The 13,601-nt window shown below is 53.0% G+C and overlaps 2 protein-coding genes across 2 annotated transcripts; both read left to right on the forward strand.

The window, feature by feature from the left end:
• Positions 1-4,259: 4,259 nt before the first annotated feature.
• Positions 4,260-6,815, forward strand: EMWEY_00027260 (hypothetical protein, conserved; the record flags this gene model as incomplete). Its single annotated transcript, XM_013478171.1, has 1 exon — positions 4,260-6,815. The coding sequence occupies one exon, from the start codon at positions 4,260-4,262 to the stop codon at positions 6,813-6,815; it is 2,556 nt and encodes an 851-aa protein (XP_013333625.1).
• Positions 6,816-8,587: 1,772 nt separating this feature from the next.
• Positions 8,588-13,030, forward strand: EMWEY_00027270 (hypothetical protein, conserved; the record flags this gene model as incomplete). The annotated part of the gene is made up of 10 exons (XM_013478172.1): positions 8,588-8,631; positions 9,254-9,277; positions 9,834-10,081; positions 10,285-10,779; positions 11,063-11,262; positions 11,496-11,570; positions 11,756-11,821; positions 11,952-12,014; positions 12,720-12,912; positions 13,008-13,030. The coding sequence occupies 10 exons, from the start codon at positions 8,588-8,590 to the stop codon at positions 13,028-13,030; spliced, it is 1,431 nt and encodes a 476-aa protein (XP_013333626.1).
• Between the last annotated feature and the right edge of the window lie 571 nt (positions 13,031-13,601).

Consider the following 13,601-nt stretch of genomic DNA (forward strand, 5'->3'; position numbering starts at 1 on the left):
ACGACAGCCAGGAGCAGCAGCAGCAGCAGCAGCAGCAGCAGCACGAGAGGCTGCGCTTGCTGTTGCACGGTTTTCTAATGGTTTCCCTAAAGCCAAAATAATAAATAAAATAATAAAATATAATTAAATTAAATTAATTAACTTATACACAGCAAATAACAGCAGCAAAAGGGCCCCAAGCAGCAGCAACAGCCGCCAGGTCCAGCGGCCGCAGCAGCAGCAGCAGCAACAGTAGCAGCAGCAACAGCAGCGTACAGCCAGCTACTTCTTCTATTCCTCTTCTATCCTTTTTAATGTAAATAAAAACAATAAAATATAAAAAAATAAATAAATATATTAATTAATGTATTGTACCCTTTTTTTCTTTAGTTTCGTTAGGGGGGCCCCCAGGAGGGGGCCTCGCAGCAGCTCGGTAACAACAACCAACAACCCCACCCCCATCGCTGCTGCTGCTGCAGCTGCTGCTATTGCTGCTGCTGCTGCTACTGCGTTTGCTGCTGCTGCTGCTCCTTTTTAATATTGGCTTAAATGTTATTTTTTGTATGTCTCTATACACCCCAGCAGGAAGAGTAGGCGGGGGCCCTAAGATGCTGCAGCAGCCACGGGGGCCCCAGGCGGGGCCCTCCACAGATGCAGCAGCAGCAGGAGCAACAGGAGCAACAGCAGCAGAAGCAGCAACAGCAGCAACAGCAGCAGCAGAAAAAGCAGCATCTACAGGTACTCCCCCACCATCTAGCTCTTTTCCTGAGTGCTGCTCTAAACCCTCCTCTTGCTGCACTCCAACAGCAGCAGCAGCAGCAACAAACTCTTGCTGCAGCAGCAGGAAAGCTTCTTCTCTGTCTCGCGGATACCGCAGCAAGACATCCTCTTCCCTCTCTGCTGCTAGGGCCTTCTATAGGAGCATCGCAGACGCGGGCCCCCCACGCTGCCGCAGCGGCAGCAGCACACACAGCAGCAGCAGCAGCAACAACAACAACAGCAGCAGCAGCAGCAGCAGCAACAGCAGCAGCAGCAGTACGAGGAACATGGGGGACCTGTTTGCTCCATCAGGAGCACCTGCATCTGCAGCTTTCTCTGCAGCACCGTCAGTAGCACCAGCAGCAAATGCAGCAACAGCAGCAGCTGCAGCAGCAGCAGCAGCATTTGGTGCTGCACATACACCCCAGAGAGCAGCAGCAAGAGGGACAAGCCGTGCTGCAGCAATTCTATCAGGAAATTTCTTAGGATCGTCTCCTTCGGATAGCGGCAGCACACTGTCTCCTCGTAGCTGCAGCAGCAGCAGCAGCATGCCTTCCTCACAAGCAGCAGCAGAATCTCCCTTACGTGCAGCAGCAGCAACAGCAACAGTAAGCTCTCCCGCTGCTCCTGCTGCTGCTGCAGCAGCAGCAGCAGCAGGAGAAGGGATATTACCTTTGTGTCCTCAAGCATTGACGTCGCCAAATCTTACGCTCTCTGATCCCGTCTGCTGCAGCACTCCTGCTGCTTCTGCGCAGCAGCAGCAGCACCAGCATCAGCAGCAGCAGCAGCAACAGCCGCAACAGCAGCAGCAGCAGCAGCAGCAGAGGCAGTCAGATGTATATACACCTGACTTTGGGGCCCCTCCTTCGAGCTGCAATAACGTCAGCTATAATCTGCTGCAGAGCCCTGCTGGTGCTGCTGCTGCTGCAGCAGCAGCAGCAGCAGAAAACTCTATTGATGTAGCAGCAGCACTAAGTGCTGCTTCTGCTGCTTCTGCTGCAGCAGCAGCAGCTGCTGTTGACGGTAGCCCGCTGTGGATATCCCCTGGTGCAGCAGCAACAGCAGAAGACATGCAGCTAGAGGCAGCATTTGCTTCTTCTTCTGCTGCTGCTGCTGCTGCCGCTTCGCCAGCAGCAGCATATATAGAGCAGCAAGATGCTCCAATGGGGTCTCCTGCAGCAGCAGCAGCAGCAGGTCCTGCTGCTGCTGCTGCTGCCACTGCTGCTGTAGTAAATCTTCTTGAGCGGCCAATAACAGCAGCAAAAACAACACAAACAGCAGCAGCAGCAGCAAATGCAACGGAAGCATGCGTCCAGGCGGGAGCAACAGCAGCAGCAGCAGATGCAGCAGCAGAAGCAGCAGCAGAAGCAGCAGCAGCAGCAGCAAGCCTGTCATATAAGAGTGTCTCCAGCTGCCGCAGTTCTCAGCAGCAGCAGGAGCAGCAAGAGCAGCATCAGCAGGAACAACAGGGCCAGCTACAGCAGCAAGAATTGAAGCAAGAGCAGCAGCAGCAAGCGGAGCAACAGCAGCAGCAACAGCAACAGCAGCAGCAACAACAAGAGCAGCAACAGCAACAGCAACAGCAGCAGCAGCAGCAGCGCGCAGCCAGTGTGTCTCTGCATGCTGGCAAGAGCCTGTTGCGTCCTCCTACACATATATCTGCTGCAACAATAGCTGCTGCTGCTGCTGCTGCTGCAGCAAGAGCAGCACGAGCAGCAAGAGCAGCAGCTCACAACCGCAGGTCTGTCTCTACCCCTAACTTGCCTGCTGCTGTTGCACCGCAGCAGCACACTGCAGCAGCAGCAGCTGCTGCTGCTGCACCAAGAGCAACCAGAGCAGCAACGGCAGCAGCAGCAGCAGGTCACCACCGCAGGTCTGCCTCTACCCCTAACCTTTCTGCTGCTGCAGCTTCTCAGCGGCAAGGTGCAGCAGCACCAGCAGCAGCAGCAGCAACAACAACAACAGCAGCAGCAGCAGCAGCAGCATCAGTGCGGAGGTGTACCCGGAGGGCCCCATGGAGGCCCCCAGGGAGGCCCATTCGTTCTGCTTCGGACCTTCCGCTGCTGCAGCAGCAGCAGCAGCAAGCCAGACATCTTGCTGCTGCTGCTGCTGCTGCAGCAACAGCAAGAACCAGAGCCGCAACAGCAGCAACGGCAAGAACCGCAGCAGCAGCAACAACTGCAGCAACAGCAAAAGCCAAAGCAGCTAACTCAGCAGCAGCAGCAGCAGCAAGGGGGGGCGCCGCAACTCCCCGCAGTCGTCGCCCCTCTCCGCCTGCTGCTGCTGCTGCTGCTTCTGCTTCATGTCCATCAAGAGTTGCTGCTGCAGCAGCAGCAAGAAGTGCAAACGCTGCAGCAGCAGCAGCAACAAAGACAGCAGCAGCAAGGAAGGCAGCTTGCGCTCCAGCAGCAGCAGAAGCAGCTCCCGCTGCAGTAGCAACCCCAGCTCCTGCAACGCCTCCAAAAGCGCCAGCAGCAGCAAGGGCAGCAGCAGCACCAGCAGCAGCAGCAAGAGCACCAGCAGCACCACCAACGGCAGCAGCACGAGCAGCAGCAACACCACCACCAGCAACAAGAGCACCAGCAACACCAGCAGCAGCAGCAAGTGCACCAGCAGGACGAGCAGCAGCAGCAAAAAGAGCACCAGCAGCACCACCAGCAGCAGCAGCAACAGCACCAGCAGCAGCAACAACAGCACCAGCAGCACCAGCAGCACCAGCAGCAACAACAACAACAGCACCAGAAGCAACAGCTGCAACAGCAGCAACAGCACCAGCACCACCAGAAGCAAAGACAGCACCGCCAGCAGCAACAACGGTAACAGCAGCAGCAGCAGTAGCACCAGCACCAGCACCAGCAGCAGCAGCAGCAGCAGCTGCTGCTGCTGCAGCAAAGAGAAGAGCCTTTAAAAGGGATCTGTCTCCTAGACATGTCCCTCCCCCAAGACGCCGCTGCTTTGTTGCTGCTGCTGCTGCTGCAGCAAAAAGTACTTATCCTTCGTTAGCAGCAGAGGCTGCTGCAGCAGGTGCTGCTGCTGCAGCAAGGAGGAGAGCTGCTGCTGGTGGTGCTGCAGCAACAGCAGCAGCAGGAAAAGATTCACACGTCAGCAGCGAGAAACCCGCAACAGCTGCAACAAAAACTACAGAAGCCTCGGCAGCAGCAGCAGCAACAGCACCAGCAACAACAACAGCAGCAGCAGCAGGACCTGCTGCTGCTGAGTCTGCTGGTGCTGCATGGCCAACAGCAGCTGCCGCTGAAGGGAACGAAGCAACAGCAGCAGCAGCAGCGGCAGACGAAATAGTTGTCAATAATGAGTCAGCAGTAGCAGCAGCAGCAGCAGGTGAACCAGCTGCTGCTGCTGCTGCTGCAGAGGAGACAAACAGCAGCAGCAGCATAAGTAGGCACAGTCCTGCATGCTCTCCCCAGCTACAAGGGCAGCAGGAACACATGTGGGAGCAGCAGCAGCAACAGCAACAGCAGCAGCAGCAGGCGCGTAGGCTGGAGCCGCAGCCACTCATGGAGATGGCAGTAGACGGGGACCAACCTGCTGCTGCTGCTTCTGGTGCTGCTGCTCCTGCTGCTGCTGCTGCACATTCAGTAGATGGGGATACACCTGCAACTGCTTGTGTTGCTGCTGCAGCAGCAAGGCAGTTATTATCTCCTGGTGCAGCAGCAGCAGCTGCTGCTCCGAGTACAGCAGAAGCAGCGCTCGCATCTGCAGCAGCTGCTGCAGCAGCAGCGTCGTTTGCTGCTGCTGCTGCTGCTGCATCTCCCGAGGGGGGAGACACAAGGCCGCAGAGTCCCCACTGTGGTTTCTCCCCCGCTGCTCCTGCCCCTGCTGCAGCAGCAGCTGCTGCTGCTGCATTGCTGCCTCGTTTGTGCACGCCTGAGCAGGACATCACCGCAACAAGAGTAGCAGCAACAGCAACAACTGCAGCAACAGCAGCAACAGCAGCAACAGCAGCAACAGCAGCAGAGACCAACAGCAGCCCTTGGAGTTCTAATCTCCGCAGCAGCGCTGCTGTATCACCAAGGCATGCAGCAACAGCAGCATCAGCAGCAGCAACAGTTCCAGCAGCAGCAGCAGGAGATGGGTATACCCTGCGTCAGGGTCCATCTGTCTCCCCTGCAGCAGCAGCAGCAGCAGCAACAGCAGCAACTGCTAGCAGCAGCCCAGCAACATCTTCACCTGCAGAGCTGCCAGGGCAGCAAACTCCTTCAAAGACAGCAGCAACAGTAGCAGCAGCAGGTGCTGCTGGCACTGGTGAAGGTGCAACGGCTGCAGCAGCAGCAGCAGCTGGTGCTGGTGCTTCTGCTGCTGCACAGTCCCTGCTGCTGCGTCAGATTGATCAGGAAAATATAAATAGCAGCAGCAACAACAGCAGCAGCAGCAACAGCAGCAGCAGCGATGTGGTTGAGAAGCCGATAAAAGGTGAGGCAGCAGAGGCAGCAGAAGCAGCAGCAGCAGCAATAGCAGCAGCAGAAGCAGCAGCAGCAGCAGCAGAGGAAGAAATGCTGCTGCTAGAGAAGCCCTTCTGGTCTCCTATTGGAGACAGTAAACTTCATAGTAAACTCTGCAGCAGCGGCTGCTGCTGCTGCACTCCCCTGTCAGCTGCTGCTGTTGCTGCTGCTGAAGACGCAGCAGCAGCAGCAACAACGCGCCTTCTGCGCTGCATGCGTCCCCAGTTAGGAACATTCCTCAGTCAGCAACGCCGGCAGCAGCAGCAGCAGCAGCAGCACACAGTTGCAGCAATTCGTACAGCAGCAGGCCTTTCCCCGTCCCTCTGTCTTGCTGCTGCTGGAGTTCAGCAGGTGCAGCTGCTGCAACAGCAGCAGCCAAAGAAGCAGCAGCAGCAACAGCAGCAGCAGGCAGCAGAGCAGAGTCACTGTCTCTCTGCAACTGTAGCTTTGCTGCAGATGGCTTCTCTTCCTTCTCCAGCTGATCCAGCAGCAGCAGCACCAGCAGCAGCAGCAGCAAAAGCAGCAGCAGCAGCAACAGGAGACGAAGAAGGTTCATCTTGTGGGAAGGGAGGAGAGACAGAAGCAGCGCTGCAGCTGCTGCAGCGAGCAGCAAGACATCCCTATCTGTCTCTTGCTGCTGCCTGCTGCAGCAAAGGGGAAGTTAATAAGGCAATAGATCTAATGAGGGGTCTATACCTAATGGAGTGTCAGGTGTATGGGGACCTGCAGCAGCAGCAGCAGCAGCAGCAGTTGCTGCAGCTGCAGCAGCAGCAGCAGCAGGAACAACAAGATTCAGGAGCAGAAGCGCCTGGAGAAGAGTTGCTCATGCTGCAGCAGTTGCTGCTGCAGCAGCACCAAGAGCAGCAAATAGGGGACCCATTGTCTCCTCCTTCTCTCTTGCTGCTAACTTGCTGTTCCCTTCTCTGCTGCTGTCTTCTCTCCGACAGCAGCAGCAGCAGCAGCAGTAAGCAGGGCAAAGACAGCAGCAAGCACCGATCCGCAGCAGCAACCGCGCTTTTTGAGGAATTCTGCATGCAGCCTTTGCTGCGGTTGCTGCTGCAGCAGGAGGTGCTGCAGCAGCTGCAGGATGCCTTTGCTGCAGCAGGAGAAAGGAGAACAGGCAATTTGCTGCTGCAGCTAAAGGGGGCCCTGAGGGCCCCTCCGCCACCACTAAACCCTAGTGTTTGTCCCTTTTGCTGCCCCCTAGTGCAGCAGCAGCAGGAGAAGCAGCAGCAGCAGCAGCAGCTGAAGGGTTTAGGGTCCTCGGGTCAAGTAACACTTGCTGCAGTCTTGCTGCGTGCTGCATGTCTATACCTCTTAGAGTTTACCAAAACGCAGCAGCGGCAGCAGCAGCTGCAGCAGCAGCAGCACTTGCTGCTGCTGCAGCAGCTGCTGCTATGCGGCATTTGGCGCTATACATCAGGGGCCCCTGGGGGCCCCCTTGTCCCATTGCAGTTAAGTAGAGCAGCAGATGCAGCAATAGCCCTGCTGCTAGGAGGCCCCCGCATGCGCTGGGATAGGTGCAACAGCAGCAGCAGCAGCAGCAGCACTTGCTGCAGCACCAGCACCAGCAGCACCATCTCCTATAGCGGGGGCCTTCCATTTCAGGGAGTTTAACAATTTTTAATGGGCCCTGCCAGCCCCAAACTTTCTTTTGCATGCATTTAGGTGCATGCATATTGCATGCATGCATGCATGAACTTATGCATGCGTGCATGCATGCATGCATCTGTTTGGACAAAGGCAGAGAGCAAACAACAATAAGGGTTTATAATGTTTATAACAAGGCAAGAAAATATGTTCAATTGGGGCCCTTGCACGCATGCATGCATGTTGCAGCCCTTCATGATGCAGCAGCTGGAACAGCAGCAGCAGCTGGAACAGCAGCAGCAGCTGCTGCTGCTGCAGCAGCAGCAGTAGAATCTGGCTAACACAACAATAGATATCTAGGTATAATGGAGACACAACAGACAGAAGCCCCCTTGAGAACTAGCTTGCTGCTGCTGCTGCTGCTGTTGCTGCTGTTGCAGTTGCTGCTGCAGCACCTGTTGCAGTTGCTGCAGCTGCAGCAGCACCTGCCCTGCTGCCACTCCTACTAAGGGGGCCCCCCTAATGTACCCTTTGTATATTTAATTTTTACAAGGACGTTTACTTACGGGGGGCCCCCATGCTCAGTAGGAGACACTGCAACGCCTAGTTAGGCATATATATACTGGGGCCCACGCCCTCTGCATGCATGCGTGCGTGCATGCATGCGTATTGGGGCTGCATGCATGCGTACTGCATGCATGCATGCATGCGTGCATGCAGCCCCAATCAGGGTGTATGTATATATGGATGAATGTACACCTCTCGTTAGGTACAAGGAAGGGGGGCCCCCTTATAAAGCAAAAGTTTATTTGTTTTGTTTGCTGCTACTACGGGGGGCCCCTAAGACCTGCTGCTGCTGCTGCTGCTGCTGCTATTATTGTATTTAGGGGGCCCCCTTTATAAATCCCCAACAAGGTCAGCCCTAAACCTGCTGCTACTGGTTTCCCGCTGCTGCGTTGCTGCTGTCGTGCGATGTCGCTGGATTCTCTTCCTGGGCTCCTTCCCCTTGCTGCTGCTGCTGCTGCTGCTGCTGCTGCTGCTGATGGTGAGTTTCGCCTGACTCTGCAGCGGCGGCTGCAGCGGCAGCATTATCTGCAGCAGCAGCAGCATTATCTGCAGCAGCAGCAGCATTATCTGCTGCAGCGGCAGCATTTTCTGCAGCAGCAGCAGCATTTCCTGCTGCAGCTGCAGCAGCATTCCCTGCAGCAGCGGCTGCAGTGGCAGCAGCAGCAGCGGCCGTTGCAGCAGCGGGCGACGGCGCAGCAGGTGCAGCAGCAGCAGCTGCGGCTGCTGCCTGCTGCTGCTGCCTAGGACTTGGTGCTGCTGCTGCTGTTTGTCTATGCATTAAGGAAGAGAGACGAGAAGCAGCAAGGGGGCCCCCTGATGATCCTCCTAAGAAAGAATGCCAACTAAACCCTGTTAGTGCAGCAGGTACCCCTTGGGGGCCCCCCGATTCAATAAAACGAACATCTGCAGCACGAGCAGCAGCGCATGCAACAAACATATACATTCAATAATTGAATATTCTCCTGCTGATGCTGCTGCTAAAGGGTCTCGTGCTGCTGCTGCTGCTGTTGCTGTTGTGTCCTTGCTGCTGCAGCTGCTGTGCATCGCTCTCTCGTGCAGCAACACCAGCAGCAGCACCACCACCGCCACCACCATCACCATCACCACCACCAACAACAACAACAACAGCAGCACCAACAGCAGCAACAGCAACAGCAGCAGCAGCAGCAGCAGCAGCAGCAGGAGTGTAGTAGAATTACCACAATCGATACTTTTTTGTGATCTAAGACATGATGGAAGAAAATTCCAATGACGACGAATTGATATCGATATCACCGTACGGCCCACCTACACCAGCAGCAGCAGCAGCAGCAGCAGCAGCAGCAGCAGTAGCAGCAGCAGCAGCAGCAGCAGCAGTAGCAGCAGCAGCAGTAGCAGCAGCAGCAGCAGCAGCATCAATAATAGCAGGCCTCTTTGTGCTGCTGCTGCTGCAGGTAGGCGATCAGCAGATACAAACGTTGTGCGCATGCAGCAGCAGCAGTAGCAGCAGCAGCAGCAGCAGCATACATTAATAAATATATTTATTTATTTATATTTAATTAATTTATATTTAATTAATTATTATTTTATTTATTTATATTTTATTTAATTAAAAGGGGGCCCCCTCCTGCATGCGCTAAATAAACAACCACCACTAACAATAAACACCCCCCTGAGGGTTTAGGGTTTAGGGTTTAGGGTTTAGGGTTTAGGGTTTAGCTAGCTAGCTGAATACCTGCCTTGATCTACTTAAAAAAGAAAAGACCCCCCATTTGCTGCTGCTGTTGCTGCTGTTGCTGCTGCTGCTGCTGCAGCAGAAAGGTACATACGTACATAAAAGAGGAGGTAGGGGCCCCCCTTGGTGGTTGGGGCCCCCCATGATTATATAAGGAGTGTTTAGGGTTTGTGTGTTTATACAGGGAGCTGCGTATACACCCCGTGGTGTATTTATATTTATATATTTGTTTAAATAGTAAAATAAAATATTATTTGCTGCTAGTAGTAGTTTTGCTGCAGCTGCTGCAGCAGCAACAGCAGCAGCAGCAGCAGCAGCAAGGCAAGGCAACTTTGCTGCAGTTTCTTGCGGTGTACAGACACTTAAGTTTGCTGCTTCTTTCATCCATACTCTTCATTGCTAAACCCTAAACCCTAAACCCTAAACCCTTATTTATTTTTTTTTCTTATTTATTTCTTCTTCTTTAAGACTTAGGGGGAAAAGAAGAGGCAGCAGCCACCCGCTCGCTCCCTCCCCCCCGTGCTAGGGTTTAGGGTTTAGGGTTTAGGGTTTACGGGGTGTACAGACAACAGTATACTGTTTGTTGCATCAGCACTACGGAGCAGCAGCCTCTCAACTGCAGCAGACTCCCTTTCTGCTGCTGTTGTTGCTGCTGCTGCTGCCTCTGTTCCTTCTGCTGTTCTTGTTGCTGCAAACACTGCAACAGGGTTTTTTAGGGTTTACACTTTTTTAGGGTTTAGGGTTTAGGGTTTAGGGTTTGTGAGGATGGAGAGTTCTGCTGGGGAGGATCAGCCTGGTAGATCTCATGGCGTTCTTTCTTTTTCTTCTACCCCTAAGCGCAGCAGCAGCTGCTGGCTCGGCAGCAGCAGCAGCAGCAGCAGCAGCACAGCAGCAGCAGCAGCTGCAGCAGCAGCAGCAGCAGCAACAGGACCCATCAGCTCCCCTCAAAGGACTCACTGCTCGCACACCATCGAAGAAATTCGCGCTCGTCTTAAACCCCGAGTACCATGTGGTGAGGGTTTAGGGTTTAGGGTTTAGGGTTTAGGGTTTGTTGTTATCGTTAGTTTACTTCTTCCCTCCTCATTGTATCCCCGTCATATCTCCCTCCAGGGACCACTGTCTAGGGTTTAGTTTTTTCTTGAGGGTTTAGGGGATTTTTAAGGGTTTAAGTTTTTTTCTAGGGTTTAGGGTTTAGGGTTTAGGGTTTGTGTGTAGGAGTAGGAGGGGCTTCGGGTGTATCTACAGCTGCTGGTTCTTACGAAAACCTCCCGACCTCTCCTTCTCGTCTAAGGCAGCGGCTGCATGCAGATTGTGCTGCTGCTGCTGCTGCTGCTGCTGTTGGTGCTGCTGCTGGTGAAAGCCCTCATAGCAGTAATAGTTGTGCTGCATCAACAGGTGCAGCAGCAGCAGGGACAGCAGCAACAGCAGCAGCAGCAGCAGCAGCAGCAGCAGCAGCAGGAGAGCCTGGGGTGTCTGTACACCGGGAGGCGGAGACACCTCCTCTTCGTAGTTTTGCCTCTGATTGTTTTGATTCCCTATTAAGGAGGAGACAAGCAGCAACAGCAGCAGCAGCAACAGCAGCAGCAACAGCAACAGCAGCAGCAGCAGCAACAGCAGCAACAGCAGCAACAGCAGCAAATAGGACTGCAGCAACACAACTCGATGCTGCAGACACTAAAAGTTGTCTCCTTATGCTCCATGAGCTACTAGGTAGGCAGCTAGCTACCTACCTACCTAGCTAGCTAGCTAGCTATGGTTGTCTGGCTATTGCTGCTGCTGCTGTTGCACTTCCTGTTCTTGCTGCTGCACTCCCTATTACCGTTGCTGCTGCTGCTGCTGCCCTTCTTCCTGCTGTTGTTGCTGTTGCACTTCCTCCTCCTCTCCTTCCTCCTACTGCACTTCCTATTACAACTCTACTACTACTGCTGCTGCTGCTGCTGCTGCTGCTGCTGCTGCTGCTGCTGCTGCTGCTGCTGCTGCTGCTGGTGTGTAGGGTTTGCGGAGGCAGCAGAATCTCATCGTCAGCAAGCAGTACAAGAAGCACAAAAGATAAGAGGGTTTAATACAGAATTATGTTTGCTGCTGCAGCAAGCAAACAGCAGAGAGCAGCAAATTATTGGCGAATTAGGCATCAATAGATCTTTATTAGCAGAGGCACATAATAAAATTATACTACTAGAAAAATCCGCTGAGGTTAGGGTTTAGGGTTTAGGGTTTAGGGTTTAGGGTTTAGGGTTTGGGAGGGTTTAGGGTTTGGGGTTTAGGGTTTAGGGTTTAGGGTTTGGGGTTTAGGGTTTGGGGTTTTGGATTTTGATAGCCACAGGATGAGCAAACCATTAGATGTTTCTGCATTACTCATGTATGGATATAATTAGGGTTTAGGGTTTAGGGTTTAGGGTTTAGGGTTTAGGGTTTGTGTGTTGCAGGAGTCTGCTGCTTCTTTAAGGACACAAAGAGACACTCTTGCTGAGAGACTTCAAGTCGTTGAGGCAGAGCTTGCTGTACGCTGCTGCTGCTGCTGCTGCTGCTGCTGCTGCTGCTGCTGCTGCTGCTGTTTGGTGCTGCTGTTGCTGCTTGCTACTTCTGCTGCTGCTGTTTACTGCCCGCATCCAGGAAGGTGGAGAGGCATGCACATTTGCTGCTGCTGCTGCTGCTGCTGCTGCTGCTGCTGCTTGTTTTGCTGCAGCGGTGTACTAGGGAGAATGAGCAGCTACGGCAGCAGCAAGCAGCAAGCGAAGCGTCTCTTCGTGAGGTGAGGGTTTAGGGTTTAGGGTTTAGGGTTTAGAGGGTTTGTTTGAATAGTTCTTATACAGGGTCTCTAATAAGGGGTAAACCGCCAAGGGTTTAGGGTTTAGGGTTTAGGGTTTAGGGTTTGTGTGCAGCTAGCAGCAATACGCGAGTCTCATGGTGTTATAGAAAGAGAGAAGAAACAATTGCAGTCAGAGGTAAACCCTAAACCCTAAACCCTAAACCCTTTTTTTATAGAAATCTCTTTTTTATTTGCTGCTGCATCTTGATGGATTCTTGCTGCCTCTCTTCCTAGTCGCTGTGTCCCTGCTGCGGCTGCTCGTGCTGCTGCTGCTGCTGCTGCTGCTCTTGTTGCTGCTGCTGTTGCTGCTGCTGCTGCTTGAGCTGTTGTACCGTTGCTCCCTCGCCCCTCTATCCCCCCCGCACTACTACTCCTACTACTGCTACTACTGCTGCTGCTGCTGTTGCTGCTGTTATTGCTGCTGCTGCTGTTGCTGCTGCTGCTGCTGCAGTTGGAGGCGCAAGCAGTAGCTAGTTCTCGTCTATTAAATGAGAGGATAGAGCTACAAGGGAAGGTGCAGCGGCTGCAGCTGCAGCTGCTGCAGGAAGCAGAAACCCTAAACCCTAGCAGCAACGAGCAGCAGCAGCAGCAGCAGCAAAGTTCTATTAAACATAGAGTAAGATACAACACCTCCTGCTGCTGCTGCTGTTGTTGTTGTTTTTGTTGCTGCCGTTGTTGCTTATCAGCTGCTGCTGCTGCTGCTAATTAGGTTGCTGCTGCTGCGCCTGGAGTTGCTGGAGCTCTAATAGTCTTGCTGCTGTTGCAGCAACTACGACAGCAGCAGCAGCAGCAGCAGCAGCAGCAAATGTTGTTCGTGTTGCTGTGTTGCTGCTGCATGCAGATGTTTGCTGGCAGCAGCCCTGTCTTTGATGAGACAGAGGAAGACAGCAGCAGCAGCCGTTTGCTGCTGCTGCTGCAGCAATTTGCTGCTGAGGTGTCTCCTCATCTAGGAGACAATGAAGCAAATGAGCTGCTGCAGCAGCAGCTGCTGCAGCAAGGAGCAGCAAAGGGGATCCTTGATGCGTTTCAACAGCGTACGTTGCTGCTGCTGCTGCTGCTGCATGTGTTGCTGTTGCTGCTGTTGCTGCTGCTGCTGTTAGTGTCTTCCTTTTTATTTTTTTTTCTACAGAATGGCAGCTATGGACTTTGTAGGGTTTAGGGTTTAGGGTTTAGGGTTTAGATTTTCCTTGTCTCTTTATTTATTTATTTATTTATTTATTTATTTACTTATTATTTTATTTATTTATTTATTTATTTATTTATTTTTGTGTTTTGTGTGTTGCAGTACGAGCAGAGAAGAACGAATTCCATGGCGTAAATAAACACTACTCTTTCCTTCTCTCCTTTTTGTCTCCTTTTTTTGTCTTTTTTTGTCTCCTTTTTGTCTCCTTTTTGTCTCCTTTTTGTCTCCTTTTATTGTCTCCTTTTTGTCTCCTTTTTTGTCTCCTTTTTTTGTCTCTTTTTTGTCTCCTTTTTTTGTCTCCTTTTTTGCCTGCTTTTTTTGTCTCCTTTTTGTCTCCTTTTTTTGTCTCCTTTTGTTTCTTTCTCCCTTTAGCCTTTTTCTTGCTGCATGTGTTGCTGTTGCTGCTGTTGCTGCTGCTGCAGTAGCTCATTCCTACACATTTTTTCCTGTTGTGTGTGTGTGTGTGTGTGTGTGTGTGTGTGTGTGTGTGTGTGTGTGTGTGTGTTTTCCTTGCTGCTGTTGCTGCTGCTGCTGCTGCTG

This window comes from Eimeria maxima, genomic scaffold (assembly GCF_000499605.1).
Source record: "Eimeria maxima Weybridge genomic scaffold, Emw_scaff301, whole genome shotgun sequence".
NCBI classification, from domain to species: Eukaryota; Apicomplexa; class Conoidasida; order Eucoccidiorida; family Eimeriidae; genus Eimeria; species Eimeria maxima.